The sequence below is a fragment of the Netta rufina genome (assembly GCF_964035555.1).
Source record: "Netta rufina genome assembly, chromosome: 3".
NCBI lineage: Eukaryota > Metazoa > Chordata > Aves > Anseriformes > Anatidae > Netta > Netta rufina.
In genome coordinates this window covers 13,962,459-13,985,714 of record NC_140125.1, presented here as the reverse complement: position 1 = coordinate 13,985,714, position 23,256 = coordinate 13,962,459, and the positions used below count along the sequence as shown (strand labels likewise).

General features: G+C 48.6%; 1 protein-coding gene across 1 annotated transcript; it reads left to right on the top strand.

Annotated features, from left to right (window-relative positions):
• Positions 1-49: 49 nt before the first annotated feature.
• ARHGEF33 (Rho guanine nucleotide exchange factor 33) lies at positions 50-21,700 on the top strand (the record flags this gene model as incomplete). Its single annotated transcript, XM_084285326.1, has 15 exons — positions 50-71; positions 2,982-3,031; positions 8,351-8,515; positions 9,932-10,053; positions 10,924-11,066; positions 11,846-11,905; positions 13,137-13,352; positions 13,934-14,063; positions 14,623-14,755; positions 15,259-15,342; positions 16,181-16,264; positions 16,952-17,100; positions 17,964-18,149; positions 19,023-19,776; positions 21,563-21,700. The coding sequence occupies 15 exons, from the start codon at positions 50-52 to the stop codon at positions 21,698-21,700; spliced, it is 2,436 nt and encodes an 811-aa protein (XP_084141452.1).
• Positions 21,701-23,256: the final 1,556 nt, after the last annotated feature.

Sequence of the window (23,256 nt, the reverse complement as noted above, 5' to 3'; positions counted from 1 at the left end):
CCAGAGTGAGGACAGGAGTCCCCGCAAGGACGCACACCCTATAGCAGCCATGGACTCAAACAAACAAGAAGGTAAAGCAACCTCTAATTTCACTTCTTGATACTATGGAAGAGAGTTAGGAAGAAAGCTGCCCTCATAGAACATGTTGGCAGCCACCAACCAGCCCCACAAAAACACCTCTTAGCTGTGGCAACCTTGCAAGGGGTTCTTGCTCGTGTCAGTGCCACATCCCAAGCTTCTGAGGAACTCCCAAAGCTAACAAAGAGAAAAGGGAGCAGCCTTCAGGAGTGCCCATGGCTGCCAGCTCAGAAGACAGAGCCTGGATCATCTCCAGCCCTCTTAAAAGATGCTTGGTGGTGCCAACATTCATTCATGGCATGGGTAATGGAAGAGTTAATTCCTCTATTACTCTTCTTCTAATTGGACTAAATTAGGTCTGTGTACCTAGGCCCCTGCACTGTAGCAAGCTGAAAAGGAAATTAACTCAAGGATTTTTTTCCAATTAATTGGCGTGCCCCCATGGGCTGCAGATGTTCGCTGCAGAAATTGGGAGATAACCACAAAGCCCCCTGCTTCCCAGCTGTGAGGGAGCCACGCTCTGCTCCAGCTCCCGGCAGTGACTTTGCAGAGATGAGCTGGGTAGGGCTGGGTACACACAGAGAGGGCTTCTGCTCACACACACGGTAAAGGTGGGAAGTAAAAGCACAGCAGCAGAGTTCCTCTCCACTCTTCTGGCCTTTCTCAGTTGCACTTTCCTGCTTTGAGTGTGTCTGAGGATGTTACAGACTGATCCATCTCCAAAACCAAATGAAAGATCCCTGCAGACTTCTACAGGGCTGGCTTAAGCCCCCTGCATTATTTATTAGTTTGAAAACCACAAAGAAAATGAGATGAGAGAGAGCCCGTGGCCCTTCCTTGTTACACCTTTACACCTGACACTTCCAACTCTTCACAAAGCAACCAATACGCCCACCATTTTGCAGAAAGAGCAGCTCCCTGTCCTCCATGCACCTGATTTGTACTGTGTTATTAAGAAACACGGCCTCCTGATTTTTTGGGGTCAGTCATTACCACCCCCACAGTAAGACTCCAGCATTAACTTTTACATCAGAACAGACCCGTACCTTGGAGTCTTCTTACAGTAAGTACACTGGCTGCTTTCTCAAGCCCCAACTCCAGGAATCCAAAGAAAGTTTCATCATTCCCTTCAGGCCAAAAGTTGGTTTCCAGTTCATGAGGCTGCCTAAAACAAACAAACAAAAGAAAAAAAGAGCTGAAAACAGACCCTGAAGGGCCAACCTGTAAAATAAAAACATCTTGTCATTTAAAAGATGAACCTTGGCACTTGGTGAGAGCTGCCTGATCAGGTTTGACCCCAAACAGCCCAACCAACAGGCAATGCTGGTGATGGTTATTCCTCCCAGTCAGCCTGCTGTCCCATTTTCCTCAGGAAGAACCTTGGGGAACATTCCCTGGAGGGTCAGTGCTTGACCCTATAACCAACCCCCATGGCTACAAGACTGACCAGCACAAGGAGCAAATGACACATGAGCAGAGAGGGGCAGACGGCCTCTCCTCCTCTGCTTCTCCCTTCCTCCAGTCACTAGGGAATTTGCTTACATTCCTCTGAATCAGGACAAATTCTAGAGACCAGAACAGGGCCAATGCATAGGTGCCCTTGGCAGTAACCCATATTCCCCCTCAGGGGCAAAGTAATCAGAACGTAGGTGTGCCTTGTAAAGCTCTTGACTTCCAGGCTTCAACTTTCCACTTCGTGGAGTTACTAACCACTTAAAACCCGCCCTGCACCTATTTCAAGCCTCTGCAGGACCGAATTTCTGTGGTTTTGATGGCCCAGATGGGCAAGGTACTGAGCACTTGCAGCCAGCACAGGAAGAGGGAGCTTGGCTGCCCCCAGAATCAGGCATGGGGTCACCAGCCACACTGGTGTTTGGCAGCAGAGAGGGGTGAAGGAAATTACTGGAGGCAAGAGAAAACTCACCTTGTGAACTGATATTACTGGGGGGAGGCAATGCAGATGAGGAACCAGGTGGCATGGTATTGTCTGGGAGGTGAAGGCCGACAGAGTCTGACACAGGGAATAAAATGGGAACCGATGGCAATTGAATTGCAATCTCCTCAAAGTGCCCGTGCAGCACAGCCAGCAGTAACTTCTGGTGGATACCTGAGGGTTTCTGCATAAAAGAGACAGTGTTAGAAGAGGAAAATAATAAATATATACTTTTTTTCAATCAAAATCCCTGTAATACCTAGAAATAATGTCTCTGCAGTGCCCAAATTGCTTTTGTAAAACAGCAATGCTTTTGCAAAAAAGCTCCTAATGAATTAAGTCTGTTTCAAAAATGTTAAACCTAGCCCCATTACACAAGATCAGGTGGGAATCACAATGCCACAAGAAAACAGGAATTCAGAACTAATGAAAATACATTTTTGGGTGTTACAAAAGACATCATTACTGCTTGGAATGCATTGTGACAAAAATATAACTTAGAGCTTAAAATACACAGTCCAGACCAGCCTTTTTAGAAGAATAATAAAAATAAATCCAAATAGCACAGGATGAAAAGAAAATCTCACAAATGCAGAATTGCAGAAGAGAACTAAAGCTGCTTCATGGGAAAACTCTGTTACTGAAGGCTGGTACACAGAACTGAACTTTCCAGGGGGCAATTTAGTTCTGGCAAGGCATAAAGGGGTTTCTCACTCCTTTTCATGATCAGTTCTGGACAGATACAGGGCAGCAAATGAGGTGAATCTAACATCTGATTTAGTTGAGCCGTTCCCGTTTTACAGCTGCAGTTTATTTGACAAACTATATAGTGTCCACACCTCCTAAAGTGAGACGTGAGTCCTTTAAAACTGATTTGTACCCCAAGAGGGACTTTCAAACCCTCTGTTCCAGTTATTTATAGCAACCATAATAAGTCATTTTAATTGACTGAAGTTCTTTATTCCCACAGGAGAGACTGAAAGTGTGCCTGTGAGTACCCCTGCAACACAGATTTCCCAGGTAAAGATGAGCAAAATGCCCTAAATAACTCCAAGATTTTAAAGAGTTACTAATAGATAGCCAGTAGTTAAAGCTAAATTAAGTGGAAGGAAAAATGTAGGCGCTTACATGGAACAGGGCATCTAAAACGCACATGCTGCATGAACAAATGTCACACGTATCACGTCTCAAGCCTCATCTTAAAAGACACTCCAGTAAAATTTCCCTGCTCACAACCACTTGTGTCTAGACAGGTGATTTGTGCGCTCAGCTAATTAACTAGCTGGCATCATTAGCACCGATTAGAGAATGCCGATTTACTGAGCCGGAGGCAGATTTCATGGCTGAGCTCTGATGAGCTTTCTCCAAACCCACTGAACTGTCCCAGGAGCAAGGATGGGTGATTGCCACGGCGTGGTACCAAGTCCCCTGGGGGCTCTGGGTTATCCTGGCAGCCTCACGGCTCCTCGGACCACGGGATGCTACTGCCCAAAAGTCCAGGGCAGCTCAGCAGGCACCGAGTCTTGCTGCATGCCTCTGCTTGGGTCCTCAGCCCAGAGCTTGGAAACCCTGCGTTTGGTGATCAGGATTTCCAGGGCTCCGTAGCTGCTCTTAGCATTGTTGTTCTGGCTGCAATCAGCCACTGTGGATGCGATGAGGTTGCCTGCATCGTGGCTCAGGGAGCACCCTGCCTGGAGGATGCAGGGTCAGTGTCTCCACAGCGATACTTCCTAAGCATTTCCAGGCTGTAGGAAATGTGGTGGTGTTTTGAGCACTTTAAACCCTGCTCCAGTTCAACCTGGAAGTGTGCTCTGACAGAGGAACACATCTCTGAACTGGAAACCTTGGCTGTTTGAGACCAGCCTCGTCACCACTGTGACACCGCTGCCCCCAGTCGCTCCTAAGTGCACCATGGCAAGTGGCTGCAGTTTGGGGATGCCCCGCACTATAACAGAGAAGCTGCTGTTTGCCATAAACAAGGCACTGTTTCTCCTGCCTTATCCCCTTTCCCTATCCGGATAGCTCCAAGGAGATGTGACTGGGCTGGGCTGCTGCAAAGCCCAGTGCAGTGAGCCCAACGTGCATGGAAAGCTTGCAAGCTGCAGGACAAGCGTGCTGGGAAACCTCTCTCTCTAGTGGATACACTCTTAGGGCCAGGCTGCCTGCAGCCATAAATCTGCTGCCTTCCCACTGTGAGGCATGGTGAGGCTCCCTAATACTTGGCTGTAATAGTGCTGCCTGTGACAAACATTACAGGGGGCAGCTGTACTGGATATTTGCTGCTCTCTGGTAAGAATACCTCATGCAACTCTGAAACATCAGATGTGGAAACATCACTGTGGAAAGTGTTGGACTTTGTGACAGATAAGGCTCAGCCCTCAACAATGGTTACTGCTTCCAATTAACCACATTCAGGTGCTGTGCAAAGTGACGGGCAGTGGGTAAGCTGGGAAGTAACTCAGACAGTACTCCTTCATTGCCACAGAAGGTTTTGCTCAGTTCTGGGACTTATTTCTAACAGTAGACTCAGTCCTGGGCTTCTTTATCATGAAGTACTTCTTTATCATGAAACCATTTTCTACTGGTTTTGACAGTCAGCTCAAGGTCTCTGCAAGCAGGCAGTGTTAGCGTAAAGACCCTAGGCAGCTGCCAAGGGCTGCACTGAAGGCACAGAGCCCAAAACAGCTCTACTAGTGCTGGGGGAGATGTGTGGGCACCACTACTACTGAAAGAAAAGGCTTCCTTGCTTCCATGTGGGCACTCCCAGTGGCAGCTAGCACAGTAAGCCCAGCTCACCAAGGCTTTCCAGCTGCTTCCTAACATTTTCCATCTGTTTTCCATCTCAGGCCATGCTACCCATAAGCCATTCTCATCTCCTAGTCACAACCTTCTTCCTTGGGCTGCCTTTAAGTCTGAACAGAGCTTTATGCAGCAGCAGTAGTCACCATCTTTTTCAGACAGTTCAAATTGCTGGCACCTGCCAAGGGAAGATGGCAAGGCTCTGCAGCTCTGCTGCCTGTGGTCCTGGAAGCAGCATCTATTCCTTCCCCTCTTTGGGGACAGCATGGCAGCTGAGACAGGAGGAGAGGCTCAGCAAAGGTCTCACAGGCATTTTTAAGTTCACTCTTCCAAGGTAAAAACCAAAACCATGCTGAGAAATGGTTCTTGTTTGTCCTCTCATCTCACCCTTCTTGTGTCCCCCTAACCACCACCACTTCCTCCACGTGGTTATGGTTCCCCCCTCCATGTGAGAAGTGACTGCTTCCCTTTGGGACTCTACAAAGTGTTCACATTCCCATGGGGTTGGAGATGAAGTTAAAGATCACAAGCGACTGCTGCTCATTGTCATTTGAGTTATGCAAGACCAGGAGGAGATTCCCTCATTTCCTCATGCACAGCTACCTTTCAGAGCACAGCACTTCCAGGGTTTTTCTTCACACAGCTGAGGGAAAGGAAGGCAGGTAAATAGGACTCCCGATATTTTTGTTTGTTTTGTTTTGGGAACAGGCATGTGTCAGTTTTTGGGCAGGTTCTAAAGATGCACTGTGACCTTGCAGATTCATTTATCCTCTAGGGATCAGGTAGTTCAAATTAACCTGCTAAAGTGTGTTCCTCTTCAACTTTATTTATTCCCATGAATAGCTGGAACCAGGTAACATACTACAGTTAAACTCTTGCCACGTTTCCAAGCTAGGATGCTTTAGAAAACTGACCTGGCTTGACTTTCCAAGAGTTCACAACAGACCAGTGAACTCTCTCATTCTGCAAGCATAATCATCTGGGCAAGACATAAGCATGAACATTAGCATGAGCCTATGCTGCACAGCTTCCATTTGTTGTAGCAGCCCATGGGACTGAACGAGCTCAACCTAAAATCCAGTGCTGAAGCACCACACTGCAAGAGTTCAAGGGTGTGTTGCTTCTATATTGCTCCACTCAAGCTTGGATGAAACTTGCATGCAATGCTGCGAGACTGTTTATGCTTCCTAGCTATGCTTCAAGCTGTGAAGGCAGCAGAGGAGGGAATTCTCAGGGTTTCAGGACTTCACGCAAGCTCTGGCAGGTGTGGCTGATTGATATTGCTGCTTTCATCCATCCATGGCAAAGCAAAATGCAAAAGTAAGATGCATTTCTGTATCTGAAATAGCTGTTTGTCAGCCACCTGGGGCCAAGGAAGGATGTCCCTGGCAGGATAGACCCAGAGCAGTGTCCTGCAGGACACAGAAAGGAACCAAGCTAGCAAGGTGACTGGAAAAGCAGAGGTTGGCCAGCAGTGAGCCCCCAAATAAAGTGACCATTTGTTCTTAGACGCATTTGCTGAAACACAGGGGATATTTTTGTCCAGTCTGTACTCCAAATCTCTTTCGGCTGCCTGAACTCTGGCTTTGCCACACAAGGACACTGAATTCCATGCAGTAGTCCTTTTTTTATTGTTGGCTTTGCTGATGCCTAGCAGTTTTTTTTTTACTGACACCTCTAGATGTATATTGACTATCACCCCATACGCTTCGGGGAGGATCTGTCTAGATTAGCCCCTTTCTTGAAGCATCTGAGGAGGATACAGCCAGGCTTGCAGGCAGAAGCATTTCATTTTGAGCCTATTCTACCCGAATGTAGGTATCTCTAGGGCCAGCTTCCAGACTGCCTCCACTTGGAGGCTGCAAAGTCTCCACCCTGAAGCAGATCTCTAAACCAGACCTGACAAATCACACCTTTTCACTTTGAGGAAAATATATGATGCCTAATCCCGATGCAGGCTAGCAGAGAGACTTTGCCTCGGCAACATAAGCTTGATGTTTAAGGGACTGGCAAGCACCTGTGAGCAGGGATAGGAATATTAACATTTTGCACAGCTGCAGTAATTTATGCCCCCTCTGCTTCTCCAGGCACATACATTAGGATGTTTGATGATGCCAGGGCCATCTGACTCACCTTGCTAGGCGCTGGTAAACGCACGGATACCAGAAGCAGTGTGGTTTGCCTCCCCTAACAGCCATGGCTCCACACAGCTCCTCTAACCCTCCAGGCTACACTCACTGCTCACAGGGTGACAACCACTGTGACATTCCTGCAGCACAGGAAGGCGTCCATTGTGTAGGGGCTGAATCACGGGATCTGGAGCTCCAGCTGGCCTGGGGAGTTAGGGATGACTGCCTGAGGAGGGAAGATGTCCTCTGCCCCCACCTCCAGCCTCTTGTTCTCCTCCCACCCCATCCCAGCTCCTGTCAGTCCCGCTCCTCCTGCCCAGGCAGCTCTGGGAATGTGTAGGGGACTGTGGGGTAGGCACTGGGGTAGGAGTGGGGATGGCAGGCAGACGCCCTCTGTAAAGATGCTGTTGGTGTTGATCAGAGGAGGATGGTGCATGCCATTGCCCCGAGGTATCGGAAGCCATCTCTGCTCCATTTACAGGACTCAAGCGCCTGAGTTCCCCGGGGTGGCTGTCCTCTTACCACCAGTGCTCCAGTTTTGGACTCAGTTTATAACCAGATGTTAGGCCGAATTTCTGTTGTAAAGGTAAAAAAAAAAAAAACAAAAACACAAAAAAAACACTGGTACCGAAGCACCTTGGGCCGCGACCTCGCCGTGGGCTTTGTGCAGGCAGAACAAGCGCCTTGCTCACAGCAGTGGGGGCAGAGCTCAGGGCTGCTGGCCCATGGTATCCCTGAAGAGGGTGTCCCCGCTTGGCAAGCTGCCTGTTTTCCCTCACTGCCCACCTCCAAACCTGCCTCGTCTGCTTGCTGTGCCAGCCCGGCTCGCCCCGCTCTGTCTCCTGCTTCGCCCAGCTGTCAACCGGCTGCCTCCAGCTTAGGTTGGGAGCTCTTCCAGCAGCACCAGAGCCTCTAGGGACAGAAAACAGGGAGAGTGGGCACACTGTCCATGCCAGGGGAAACCCCCTCACTCCCTCCCCATCACAAGTTAAGAGCTGTCTCTTTCCCTGGAAAGGGCCCAGTGATAAAGGACAGAGCTGCTCCACAGCTGCTTTTGGCATTGATAATCTGCCTGCTGTTACTGAAAACCCTTCTTGGCGTGTTTCAGGCTGTCTCCTCCTTCTGGAGACTGACAGGCTGCAACCTGCCAGGGGGGGCTGGAAAAACTCTGGGTACAAAAAGGGGCACAAGGATTGCCCAAGTCAAACGCCTCCTGCCACGTACTGCAGCAGGAGCTGAACCTCCCCCCATGTCTCCCAGCCATAACAGGAGGAGGAGAAAGAGGACAGCAGCTTACAGGAGGGGTTACACCCAGCCTTCATGCCACTCTGAGCCACGGGTGACCCTCGGGGACACAGCCACCTGTGTCTGGGAGGAGGGACTGAGCCCACCGTGTTTGTGGTTCCTCTAGTTGCAGGCATTAGCCTCTGAGTTGAAGGCGGGTTTCACAGAAGCAATGCAGGAGCTGTCGCGAATCCAGCATGGCGAGTACGCCCTGGAGGAGAAGGTCAAGAGCTGCCGCTGTGCCATGGAAGAGAAAGTGGCTGAGATGAAGAACTCCCTCAACACCTTCAAGGTAGGAGCACAGCTGGCAGGGGGCTGCACACCTGCCACGTCAGCTCGGGTGGCGCGGAGCTTTCCTCTGCCTCCATCAACCCTTCCTGCTCTCAAAGAAAACGAACGGGCAGTTGTTTCAGATGTATCTGCTGCAGTTACTTTGGCTTTGCATCTTCCCTCCAGAACCCTAACCCAAGTGTAAAACATGCCCTGGTGTGTTTAGCCTTCGTGAGGGGCCACCACACAAGTGCTGCCTGCTGCCTTGGGAATGAGAGACCCCTGCTCCGGGCTGCACACACAGCAGGCACACAGCATGTTCACAGGCAGTCGCTGTGCCATACCTCTCCCCAGGTCAGGTCTCCTGCATTTCCTGCAGGAATCAAAGCTGCTGGGGAGCAGGGAATTAATACAAAACCCTAAAGCTTTTGAAGTTGAGTTCCCACACGGCTGGGAGGAAGCGCAGCCTGGTTTGATCTGGCCCAAGGGGATAAAGACAAAGGACTGGGGAGAGAGCCTAGCAAGGGGGCCTGATGTGCACTTTAAACCGGTCAGCATCTCCATGCAGAAACTGGATGGCTGCCTGTGAGGAGGCAGGCAGAGGAACCGTTTTATTGTTTTTATGGTAAGTTTTCCCCATGGGGTTTTGCTGAGTCAATAATACCTTGTGAAGTTAAAGCGGGCTGCTTACCAGGAAAACCCGTTGCTGTCCCTGGGATGGGGAGAGGTGGATGGTGCTGAGCAGGAGGAGCCCCGTGGGCCCAGCTGAGCAAGGCAGACAGCAGGAAACATAAGGGCACGTGGCAGAGGTCTCAAAGCAGCCAGAGGCAGGGTTATCTAGGGCACGGATATGGGGGGAAGAAGGGTTTCAAAATCAAGACACAAGCAACAGGAGTGGCAAAAGCTGATCTCCTTCTGCCTCACGTCTACACTGACTGTCTAAACAAACTCCTGGTGAAGCCACCTCCTCGCTCAGGGAAAATCCCTCTCCTCTGGTTTACAGGGACTTCATGCATCAGAGAGCTCTATATGCACACAAGGCTTGGTTGAAACTGCCTGAGGGATGCCAATGGGGAGGATATGCTGACAGTGAGCCACACACACAGCAAAGTTACAGCAGGCATCGTTTCTTTAGAAAATCAGGCTAAAAAGGCAGCTTCCAGGCCCCAGTTTAACTGTTAGCAGATGAAGCCCTTCATCTCCATTTCCTAGCAGTGCCTTAACCACAGGATCTCATGTTCCTGTGATCAAATCAAGCATTGCCACACTACGCATGGCACGTATTACACACATTAGACTTGAAACAAAAGACATGAGACAAAAATTCACAGGGACACTTTCCTGCAGCACCCCAAAGCACCTCCAGTCCACACCAGCCACGTGCTCTATAAGGCTGACAGGCACAGTGGGAATGCTTGTGCTTTTGCTTGTTCCTCAGGAGGAGCTCAGCGATGCAAAGTCAATGATTGAAGAAATCAGTGCCAAGCAGGAGGAAATGCAACAGAAAATTGAGCAGCTTCAGCAGGAGAAGAGGCGGGAATCACGGAAAGTGAAAGCTAAGTAAGGGCCTGAACTCCAGGGTTCCGGAAGTGCTAATTAGCAGTGGTGTCCGTTCTGCTCATTTCCTTACCACTTCATCTCAGTCTTGTCCTAGCTGGACATGTACATAAATCCTGATTGTTACTGGAAGCTCCAGCCTTTAATTTCCCCCTGGCTTTTAGACACATACCCCATAGAGCACGTACAGCAGATAAACACCAACACCTCAGTGGGATTCCAGCAGCAACAGCCCCAACAGCCCGCAGGGAAAGCAGGTCCTGGTGAAACAAACAGACCTGCTAGGGAAGAAATACAATTGTAAGTCAGGAGCCCTCACCATTAAAAGCTATCCCAAAGCCAACCCCATCCAGACAATAGTGTTGCAGTTTCCCCTCCCTTCTCCCTCTGCCAAGCGTGCAGGACTCAGCAGGGTCCTGAGCGTGCAGCCACGATCTGTTTTCCTGTCACCAGCTTTTTCTGCTCTGAGCAGGCACACACTGGAGCACATTTGCACACTGCTGGGCCGCACTGTTGCTGTGAGGAGGCAGACTGCTCGTCCACCTTGGCCCTGATTAGCCTCCCTCTTGATGATAGATGTACAGCTGACTTGGTGCAAGCACTTGGCTAGCCAAATCTAGGCTAGGCCCTGAGCTAATTAAGCCCTTTAATTGGATAAAATATGCTCTGCAAAAGAGCAGATCTGAAATAACCTTCTCCTATAAGCACTGAAGTTACCTTTATAACATTGCTCATGAACTTCATGCATCAAACTCCTTTCCTAGTATCTGCTGGAATTGCCCTACTTCTGACTCTGTGCTTGTACTGGTGTCTGCCACAAGTGCAGTAGAGGATTCCTGTTTTCCAGCTGTCCCATTCTTTATGTTTGTACAGAAGAGCACAGAAGGATGACCACAGCTCACAGACAGTGCCTACACCTCTCCAGGGCAGCCCATTTCGATCCATTAACCTCCCAGAACCTGTGATGATCAACGAAGATTTTACAAGCCTTTTGCACAACGTGACTTATGAAAAAGGTAGGAAAGACAGTAGGCAAGTACAGTGCCTTCCTCAGGAAAAAAGAGTCCAGAAAAGGTCACTGGTTTAAGAGGACACCATGTTTTACTAAGGTGTCATCAGCAGGAAGAGAGTGGGGGTGCAGCACAGCTCCTGGGTCTGTGCATGTACCTCAGTGTTGTGTCTCAGTAACTCATGGCCTCAGCACTGGCCTGGATTCAGGAGATGCTGCCCTGTGAAAACTGTTCCAAAAGCCATTTCTTGCCTCCTCCAAGGAAAGGGAAGTAGGCTTCTTCCCTGAAATGCTAGTGGCACAAACACCCAATCAAGTAGAAGCCCCTGACAGAAACGCTACAACCCGTGGAGTCGTTTTCTTGTAAGGGAGCAGAGCACAGAAGGGAGGATCACAGGGACTGGGCTGACAGAACATCTGGTGTCTTTAAGGGGACACACCAGTGGCTCATTTGACAAGGGGACATAGGAGCTGGTACATCAGCACACCAGGCTGGTGCTATCACTGCCAGCAAGGACAAGCCAGGACTGCTCAGGCTCCAAGGTCACACAACACTGAGCATAACAGGGACCCCACATTAGCCTGCCTGGAAGTACTACTGAAACAAAGACTGCAGGAAAAGCCACAACAGTAAGGAGTAGCTTCTTCCATGGAGGATTTAACAGGGTGTTCACATACCAAAAACATGAAAGAGTAGAAAATATAACCTTACAGACCAGGTTGGGCAGGAAGAAGCCTGCTTTACAGCCATCTTCCCTCGTAACATTTCCCTTTGCTCTTCAACAGTGTCTGACACCAGGATCATGCCAATAGGAGACGGAAGTGTTAAAGTCGTAGCAGGTCCAGGTAGGAAAATCTTGAATTGCTAAAAAACAAATGAACAAAATACAGTAGGACTGACTGATTTAGAGCACTTAATTTACTGCATTAAGAAATGCTTTCAGAGCATGCATTTCACAAGCACGGCTTTCACTTTGCCATGGACCCCCATTATCACACTTGCAGCTGAGATGTAAAGATAAATCCAGAAGCCTGAAGTGCCAAATAACTGATGGACAATGCAACACACTGATATTCAGCAGGCAAAAACTTTCTCTGCTGCTTCTGCAGGTTCTAAGTGCCCTTGCAGAAAGGAAAAGTCAAAGCTCACTGATAGGACAAAAAATAATTGAAAGCCATCCTGCCACTTGGGAAAAGATGGTCTTTGCAGTTGCTACACACCAGTAGAGCTGGTGAGCTGGTTATTCACCCACCAGCTTCCAGATTCCTCATAGACATGCCTGAATAGTAGCAAAGGAGCTTCTCTGAAAAAAAAAAAAAAAAAAAAAAAAAGGGTTAAGAACTTAGTGAAGGTCCTAGTAAAGGAACACTAAGGATCCTGGCCAGCAATAGGACACATGAGAACAACTGTCAGATGTTTGCACTCTTCACTTGAAGCACTCACTGTTCTGGACAGCTCTTTGGCTAGAATCTACTTATAAAAAAAGAACAAAGCTACAGAAGATGTTTCATTGCAACCCAAATTCAAACTTTGCATTAAATTGCACTTAAATTGCATTAAAGCAATTCCAGACCAGTGGCACCACTTCACCCTCTCCTACATTCTCTGTGATATAATATAGCCTCAGTCTATCAGTCCTGTTGCTGCTTATATAATCACTGCTGAAAGCTTTAAGAGCAATGGCAGTTTACATCTATTAAGAGTAGCATTTAAATCTTACTTATGTTTTATATTCCAGAATACCTGTCAATAAATCTGTCGTATTAACAAGTCCTTAAGCATACCAAAACCCTGAAGTGCAACCATACTTGGAATGTATCTTTTTTCTTTTCTAACTTATACCTGATTTTGGACCTTATTTGGTCTGAAAATAAGTGATGGAGGAGTGCAAGCCTGGTTCTGCAGAAGTGCTCGCCAACTGCACTTCCATTTATAGCTGTAAATTAACTCTACAAGGCTATAGCCAAAGCAGGGAGAATGCTTCAAGCTCCCCATTAGATAACCAGGTCATCTACCAGCTGTAGTATAACCTATCAACTAAGATGTCATGACCCATGCAGCTCTTTCCCATTGCAGGACCAACCCTGGAGACAGATGACAGCCTCAAGCCTCCCTTGACAACAGATGGCCAGTCAAAGGTGCACCTGCCATCAACGGTATGGAAGCAGCCCAAGGACACCAAGGACTGGGGAGATGAATACATCTCCAAAGAGCAACCAGAAAGAGGGAAAGACATGGGCCAAAGCAGATACAGCTCAGCTGACAACATTATATGCGAACCCTCTTTGGCTGGTAAGGGCAGAGGGGAAAAAAAGAGGCCAGAATGGCTCAAAGCTGCACTCACACCTGGTGTGAGCTGGTGATTGCTTTTTACAGATGGAGACATACAAGCCAGTTATCCCTGCTGGGAGGGAATGCCTCAGAGTCTCCAAGAGTTCCCCTTTCCAAGACCAGGCAGGTTCAGGGTATTAGTGGGGTTGTGGACACTGTAGCTAGTTACGCGGGTGAAAAATACAACTTCTGTGGGAAACTGGATGTGAATCCCTGGTGTGGGTTGTTTTGCCTTTGATAGCTTTAATTTTTCCTAAGATATAGGAGAAAAAAGTGTAATTCATGGGGCAGAACACATTTGCTTTGGAGCTTTCTCAGCAAGCAATGCAACTTCAGTCATATCTGTTGCACACTGTAGCATGAGGCTAGAATCCTGTATTTGGGATAAAACTGACATGGAGACAAGACATAGATCTAATTTTCAGCAGTTTCTGCTTTCATGACTTAATGTCAGTTCACGAGGGAAAATGTACTCTAACATGAGGCTATCCTTGAGGCCAGCATTTCCTCATTTTTCAAACTTAACCATTATCTTCTGGAAGCCAAAAGGCAGAACATCGCTTTGGAGCTGCTGGAGTCAGAAAGGAAATATGTCATCAACCTTTCCCTGATCCTGAAGATCAAGGCCACATTGCAAGGGCCAGATGTGAAGAGGAGCACCAAAGAGAGAAGGTACTTTGTTTCATGTGCTCTCTCTTCTGGGGAATGTTCTTCGGTCTATTCTGCTTCACCGTCTCTACCACTTTTCTTTCATCCACACAGACATTTAAACACGTAAAGCTTTTTTTCTAGTTGAACATCAGAGGCAGTGGGAGGTTTTTGCAGTGATTAAAGACTCTAAGTAATAAGCCCCTGGCCAGTAGCTACAATCAGGTATCAATATATACAGACATATGGATGTATTTACATGCTGATAAAGATCTGTGGGACTGACCCAGCTGAGCAGTTTTAAACAGCTTTTAAACAGCTCCAGTCAACTACACACCAAACTGGAGAGTCAGCCTAAGAAACCTTCAAAACACTGAACAATACTCAATTGGGAGAGGGTACCTGCATGCACACGGCAGCCAAAACAGCCTCCTGGTGCAGTCAGGACTCCAACAAAAAAAAGTTAATAGTACCTGTGTGTAAAGCAAGCCTGTGCTGACCATCTGAATGCCAACTTCAGCAGTACAGGCTTTAAGGCTGAGCTTCTGCTCCCTGTAACTGGTCTGATATTGTCTCCCTCCAGTTTCTTCCCCAACTCCCTGCGGTACCTGGTCCAGCAGCACGTTGATTTGCTTCATGCTCTCCAGGAGCGAGTCCTGAGCTGGCCACGCCAAGGGATCCTAGGAGACATCTTCCTGAAGTTAACAAATGATGAGGTACGTTACAAACCTTTCTAGACTCTTCTGCTACTAATATATGATGTTTTAGCAGAATGATGGCCCACGGACAAGCCAGAATACATTTCAGTAGAAGGGCTGGACTGTGGAGCTGTGGCTAGGGTAACGCCCTTCCAGCCTGTCCAACCCACAGTGGGACCTTTCCTAGAAGGATGTGTAGAATCCTGATCTTATGCTTTATGAGTTTTAAGACTCATATATAAGAGAAAAATTTCTACCTCTTCAGACTCCCTACCCCTCCCACCTGCTACAAAGTTTAATACGCTATACTCAACAGCTGAGCCATTCTCTTACTTGTGAGTTAAAAAAAAGTCCTGAGCCCTGAAAGCTTTATACAGTTAGCAGTTCTTCTGCACTGATGAGCTCCCAGGAGTGATCAGAGGGGTATCAACAGTTTTTCATTCTAGCTGGCTTTATGACCAAATATTTCTCTTAAGTTTGTTTGTTCTTTCTCCCCCCTCTGCTCTTTCCTCATTTATAAGAACAATTTTCTGGACTACTACGTTGCTTACCTGAGGGACCTGCCAGAATGCATCTCCCTGATCCACGTGGTGATCCTGAAGGAGGTAAACTTCCTGCCCGCTTCACAGACACGTAATGGCACCACTCATGCCTGACTTTCTTCCTGCTAGGCCTTCCCACATCAAGACTTTTCTGCCCAGCTGGTTGTTCTGTTACTGAATACCAGTTTCCTGAATGTTGCCATGGCTGACAGGCATTTGCACCTACAAAAAGTAACTTTAACATGTTCACCACTGTGTGTAACCAAAACTGCATTTCTGCTGTGCCATGAAATGGTATTTCAGATAAAAACCTCCTAGAAAGCCCAGCTACACACATGCTACCCAGACCTGTCCTGGCCAAATACAAAGACTCCAGAAAAACAGAGGACCTGTCCAAACAGGGACACCAGATCTGAGGCTGTAGGTGCTAAAGTGCTTCTTTAGAAGAGAAGACAGTCAGTACTTTAGAAAACAGTCTGTACTGTTCAGCTTTAGGTATCTGGTCTCATCCTTGATTTAAATTAGGGAAATTAAAAATTTTAAATGCAGTAACTAAATCCCACAAATTTGCTTCCAAGACACCTGAAGAAGTCCATCTCACTTAGTTCAATTCCATTTGGGACTCCATTCTGAGCAACACTGTCTAGTTGGGGTTTCAGTGAAACCTGACTAGCACACTTCAAACACACACCCCTGCTTTATCAGGCTGAGTGCCCCCCATAGATAGCCCCCTGCTAATGCTGGTAGAAGGATGAAGACCACTCTTGCACACACAGCTGGTGTACTTCTGTGAACTGTTATGACTGCTCATGGTAAAGCACTCGTTAGAGACCAGAATTATTTGGAAGCAGACATGTTTTATCGGTGGGAGAGACTCTCAAAGTTGCTTTCTCTATTTCAGGTAGAAGAAGAAATCAAATCTGATCTCTACATTCTGTTCTTCCATATAGTCCAGCGAATCCCTGAATACCTCATTCACCTACAGGTAGGGCCCCAGGATGGAAACTGTCTTGTTGAATCCTTATGACAAGGCATGACTTAACTCAGAGCCCGTACACAGGCATGTACGGCTCCAGGGCTTCTGGCTAGCTCAGAGGAAAAGCAAGTTGAGAACGACTTCATTTTCACTTTTTTTTTTTTTTTTTTTTTTAACCTAAGTTTGCGTCTGTTTGCCAGTTCACCCCCTTGCCCTCACAGAACCAACCTCTCCCTCTAGGAAACCAAGAGCTCTGTAACTCCTGTATCAGAGCTGGCCTCTTTGCTGAGTGATCCACTTGCCTTTTAGCTTAAAGACTGAGAGGACTAGAGGCTGCTAGGGGTAAACAACTATTCCCATGTAAAGACTGCTTAAAAACAGTACACAGGAAGGCAATCTGAATTGTACTAAAATATTTAAGACAAGGCAAAGAAAAATAATTATTTATCCAATGCTAAACTCAACCAGTTAGTCACCCACACCTCCCACAATTACATTTATGGTAGTTACTCATGCATTTGCACTGGAATAGTAGGTTGCAGGCCCTGTCCAAGTCCTTCAGAAACTGGTGCTCCCATAACGCACAGGGCAGCACCATCCACATTCTGATGTGCTAATCTATGGTCCCAAATAGCACATTCTCCCCAGAAAGGGTTAGGGCACCCTCCAAATTATCTGCTCTCCTCTGTGCCCCAGAACGTCCTGAAGTTCACGGAGCAAGAGCATCCCGATTATTACCTGCTGCTGGTGTGTGTGCAGCGCCTCCGGGTTTTCATCTCACACTACAGCCTCCTCTTCCAATGCAACGAAGACCTGCTGATACAGAAGAGGAAAAAGCTGAAGAAGTAAGCACAACATCAGCTCATTCTCTCAATCACCAGGGAAAGGGAGGTGTGGGGCCAGCCCGCTAACATGGGGTTTAGGTCCCAGGCAAGAGCAACGGGCACCTTGCTCTACTGAAATAAAACAAAGCCCTGTGCATATGAATGTTTAATAAAGCCCACTACTGGCGTTTGTTCTTCAAACTGAGGTTAGATTTGGGCTGGACCCTTCCACCTAACTCTAAGAGCGAAAGGGAATTCAGTTTAATCCTTCTAAACATGGCAGCCACATGTTTCTTCACCGCATTTGATTCCTTAAACTGATGGAAAAGTCATTCCCCAGTGGGAGAATATATTTGGACATAGCTGCTTCAGCAGCTTGGGGCCCTGCTGAACACCATGCGTGTGGCCTGAAACCCTGCACAGGCTAACCAAGAGACTGGGAGAGAACAGCACTTATTTTACTAAGGGTTGGGGGTGGGGGAAACAAATGCCTCCCATAACCATTGAGGTGAAATGTGGCAGTACAAACCTTGAACGTAGATTCTTCAGTTGTGATTGCAGTTGTGGTTCAGGAGTCTTTGCTGAAACCAGGAGACTTTACTAAAATCAAAGTCATTGAGGGCATAGCACAGGATCAGGCTTCAAGGGAAGCTTCTCAGCGTGGAGGGTGGTAAAGGGCTGGAGCAGATTGCTGGGGTGGGACTGCTATCAAGAGAGGCATTGAGAATAGGATAGAAAGCAGGATTCCTTGCTGACTGGGACAGATTAGGTAGAATAGGTCTTTCCTTGGGGTGGGAAGAGGAACACGGGAGTATTAAGGACTCTCCCAGCCCTGTTTTCTGTGATTCTACACGTTCGTGCTCATTCCCTGCCTTATTTCTTAGCACGACGATGGATTTCTCCTCCCTCAGGTCGTCCCTGGTGAAGCTGTACAAAGGACTCACCTCCCAGTGCACAAGCCAAGAGGTTTCTCCAACGCCCAGCGCGGCCTCCATCCGGGACAGCGGGATCCACTCGGAAGAGGCAATCCAGTCATTCCCACCAGCACCTTCCTCTGGCACGCCAACCCCGTAAGCCTATTATCCTAGCAGAAGGCTTTTAAAGTAGCCTTTTAACAGCATTTTGGGGCCTTTCTGCTTTCTTATATTATTTGACACTGACAAGAAGAGTTTGGCTCCATCTTGGAGCGTCCCTCAAGTGGTAGCGTTATTAGATCAAACCTTAGCTTCCTTTTCATCAGACTGCCCAAACCAACCTTCCTCCCCTCTCAATCACTCCAGGCTGCTGCCTTGGGAGCCTCAGCTGGCACCTCCCCAGTTTCCCCACATTCATCTCAAACTGGGGACCCAATACAGCTCTGGGTGGGACCTCATCAGCAGAGGTGGGGAAAAAACAGCTCCCCTGACTCTGCTGGCTTACCTGAACACTTGGAGGGCAGGAACTCTCCAAGTACTCCCGAAACACCCCTGGGGACAGGGTCACCCACCCCAAGAGAGGGATCTCAACCACTTGAAATGAAAATCAGACCAGAGAAAAATAACACGGTCCCTACATTACAGAAAAAAGGAGAAGGAAAGTAAAAATCCAGAATGGAGTTGAACAGGAGAGACAAGCAGCAGTTGGCTTCTCCTCTCTGTTTCTGTCCATGTTGTGGTGTAGAGTAGAAGAGTCAGCCAAAACTACTGGATAAGCAGTCCTGCCTCTGCAAATTTGATCCTGCCTACCCAACCAAGCATTTTATTATTTATTTATTTTTTAAATCAGTGGGAACTCCGTTACTCTCCTCCAAGATATGAAAACACTTTGGGGTTATAAAACCAAGAAAATGGGGTGGGGCGGAAGGGGGATGTCTCTGTCATCCTTCAGTATTCCACTTCCTTTTGTTTTGTGTGTGTGTGTGTGTGTGTGTGTATGTATATGTGTGTTTGTTTCTTATTTTTAAGGCATTTGATGCCCCAGATGAAGAAACCGCAGCCAACTGTCATGGAGAACATCCAGGCTGTGAAGCCCCCTGACTGGGAAATGGAGAGCAGAAAACATGAGAGGCCAGAGAATATCCTTGCATCCTCTCAGCTCACGGAGCAAGAACTCAAGGCTCTGACAGCTCCCTTACAATCCATCCCAGAAATGGAGTACGAAGCACCACCTGCCGACGCTGTGGGAAACACGGAGAGAGCCATCAGGACCTCTGTGGAGCTGCTGCAGGATGCAAGGAACTTTGCACCAAGCTACGAAGAGTTCGACTACCCTGGAGAGGTGTTCACCCTGCCAGGCCCCTACGAAGACGATGCCTTCCAAAACCTCGCTCTCTTTGAGAATTGCTCCCCAGCCTCCTCCGAGTCCAGCTTAGACATTTGTTTCCTCAGGCCTGTTAACTTCACGTCAGAACCAGAGAGGACAGATCATGCCTTACAGCCGCTGCCTAAGAGCTGTACCCCCGTCAGCAGCAGTACTTACAAGCGCGAGATGTTCCACAGCAAAGGCAAGCAGCTGAGCAGGTCTCTGAAGGAGCTGCCGAGGAGCGCCGAGGGTGTGAGCTCCAGACTCTACAGCACACGGAGCAGCAGTGGGAGCCGGCTACAGCAGAAGCAGGAGAGGAATGTCCAGCCTCACATGATCTCAGCCTCATCCCGAAGCTCCCAAAGGAGCTACTTCCCCCCACAGAGAGGAGCGGGTGAAAAACAGAGCTTTTTGGAAGTAAGGAGGCTTAAATAGGAGGAGAAAAAAAAAAAAAAAAAAGGCACGTGGTGGTGCAGAAGCAGCAACAGCAGCAGGAGAAAGATCTGAGATACAGTTAGGGCAGACCTTGCCAAGCTAGCTTCCAAATCCACACATTCAAAGCCCTCATCTGCATGTACGTGCCCAAGGGAGGGAACAAGACACAGGACAGCTCCTTTTCACACACAACTACCCCGGGGCCAAACACGGGCATGAGGCACACAGCTGGCTGAGTGACAGACAGAGAGCCCCTGAGATGAGCTAGCCTCTCATGTACCTCTAGTTGTCACTGAGCTTCCCCCATGAGAAAACATTCTACCTGATTAGGGTCATTAAGTGTGAGCAAACCCATTCGAAATGAGCGCTACAGGGTGGCACCCAGTTAAAAAGGTGCCTTTTTACCTGCTATGAGGAGGTGCTGCGTTAAGAGATCCAAGGGATTTAGCATCAGGTTCTCAGCTGGCTCTGCTGAACTCAGCCCATTGACACTAACAAGGATCTGGTCCATGGGTTTTGTTTTGCCTGTGTTTGTCGCGTGGATCATGGAGCCATGCTAAAGTCTGTGGAAAAAAGGATAGAGCCCAGCAACGGTGTCCCTCTCCCTCAGACAACCACTGGCATGGCAGGCAGCACTCTGGTCTTTCAGGGACTAGATCTTGCTGTGACAGTGTCTCTGTAGTTTGTAGTGCCTGCTCAGTCAGTTTTGGGCTGCCACAGACAGGGGAGAAAGCCCTTAATGAATATCCAGGCCCCACACCCTCCACAGTTCCCTGGGAAGAGGCCAAGGGTGCTGTGAAGTGCTTAGCTAGCTTCTTCAGTGCTGCCTGGAGAAACACCCTCCTGGTGAAAGGAGGCAAGCTGCAGGAGAGGCTGTAAATGCAGATGAGGATGGGAGGAAAGCTCCAATGGCCTGACTGAAAATGCAGCAGGGAAACCTCAAAAGAGAGGAAAAAGCCCAAGTGAGTGAAGAAGGTGGTAGAACAAGGGCGATGAGGCAGAGAGAGAAGAGGTGTAGGGACAGAGCCCATCCAGAAACAAGAGCCTGTGAGCTGTCTGCACTCACCTGCACAGAGCTATGGCCCCCAGCAGGGTGTAGATGGTACCTGATGGTACATAGGGTGTAGGATGTAGCTAGTCCAAAACTGCAGGACATGCTCTCCCCCACAGAGCAATAGAGACCGCTGTGGCAACTGTGGGCAGAACTGGAGAAAAGGGGCTTGTGCCCAGCGCCATTCTGAGGGGAACTCAGCACTCTCCTGCAAGTGGAAGAGGTCTTTTAGTGGCACATTTACCACAAAATATATGTGCTACCAAAGCTCCCTGCCCCACCAATATAAAATCAGGGAGCAACAGAGCCAACAGAAGCATCTCTCACACCATAGCAGCTCAGGAAGCCTCCCTCTCCTAGGGTAAAGAGAGCTCACAAGCAAGGAGGGGGTGGGAAGGAGCTGCTCCTTCAACTCTCCATGCTGGCTCACTCCCTTGTTGGTAGTAAAAAGGGGCTAGTAAGACCCCCTAACTGAAAATCTTAACAAAGAAGGCTCCAGTTCCCTTTAACAGCGCTTCTTTCTCCACAACTCTGCCAATGCCTCAGCTTCACAGAGCCAGCAACAAGCTCTCTGCAGAGGCCTGAGCGGTGTTGTCTCCCAGCCCTGCCAGCACCTCCTCACCCACCAGGCCCCTCCTAGCACAGAGAGAAAGAGAAGGAAAAGGGGACAAGGATGTGAGGTTGCAAACACTGGTTAAATTGTCTTTTCCCTTTTAGGAGCTCCATGCAGAAGACAACACCAGGTTCTGCCAGAAGGATGACAATGAGCAAACATCCTTCAGCGACCACAACCCGCGGCACGAGCCCAAGGGGGGTTTCCGGAGCTCCTTCCGCAAGCTCTTCAAAAAGAAATAAGCAGCCCCAAAAAAAAAATAAAAGGCAGGCCACAGCCTAAGCGCGGCAGTGCTTCCCCAGGTCCCTGAGGGTGGAGACAGACAGCGAGGCCCCGAGATGTCCCCCGACTAACACAGTAGGCGGAGGGGTGGGGGAGAGGAGACTGTCACGACTGCCTCACAAACGTGTCCTGCTCTTCCTAGCACAGGGGAGGGCCAGGCTATGGGTTGGAGCAGAGCTCAGGCAGCAGGTCCAGAAAGCACAGGAACTTGCTAGCTTTTACCCCTGCCTGACTTAACTTTCCTCAGAGTTTTGGAAAGCTTGAGCCAAACCCCATTATCTTCTTCTCCTCCCCCTCATCCCTCAACACTGCTCGATTTGCCACACATCTTCGCTCTTCCAAATACAAGCCTGGCCTAATTTGGGCTCACCCGCAACAAAGGGGTTGCATTTGCAGCCTTGGCATCCTGGCCAGAAGTCTGAAATTACCCTCTTTCCAAAGAAAAACCACCATCAAAGATGTCTTCCAGGAGGCCGGCTCACACTTGGTTTTGAGAAAGACTAACAAGCATCAGCTGAAGCACCTGGGCTTTGTACTGCTTCATCAGCATCACCCCTTTTTTTTGGACTTGCATCACTCCCTGAAATCCTCCTCCATCTTTTAGTCGATGCACTGTTGTTTCTTGACTTGCCTCTTCCTGTACGGATCTCCGCTCTTGCTGGAGACAGATGACCAGGGCCTGCCACAAGAGACAAAGACTCTCCTCCATTCTACACCCACGGTGGATCGATACAGACACTGCAGCAGCCAACCAGCTCCCCGTACGCAATACATCTTAAATACTCTCTGCTAACTCTCTTTTGACCTGGCACCACCTTACGAGCCCGAGCACACGAAGCACCCTGCTGTGGAGTAGTTCTTCTATAAATAATTGAGGCACCAGGGCAGTAAAGCCAATGGAGCCCCATGTTCAGAGTTAGAGCATTCCTTCACGCACAAAGACACGCTTCTCCCCACAAAGCCATACATGTGCCCTCACCACACCTCGACACGACAAACCCTTGGCAGCACCATTCTTCGTAGAAAACTACAGATTTTGTCTTTTTAGACGATATGGAGAGAAACAAAGCCCTCTGGTGCATTATCCATGCCACACCCCAGCAGCCTGTTGGTACAGGGCTGTGACATAACCTGAATTTGTGACATGAGGAGGGCAGTTTGAAGACTAAACATGGTTTTACCTGCTCTTTTGGCAGGGTTGTGACACTGGTCTATCATGAAGGACAGTTTCACCTGAAAAGATTGTGGACTGTCTGCATGGGGCCAACAGCAGCCACTGGGGAGAAGGGGTGAAAGGCTGTGGGATTAGAGGCTTGGGACTAACACTACTGCAGGGTGACTGAATCTGGTACTGAGAAAAGCACCCACCACGCTGTATGGCTCTCCAGGCAGTGGCAATGTTACAGGGAGGGTAGAGAAAAGGTGTCCTTGCCACAGTGGCTCACCCCGAGGCAGACCCAGGGCCTACAGCTCTCCCATAGTGCCAACTGAAAGCACGTGCCAAGAAAGTGACCAA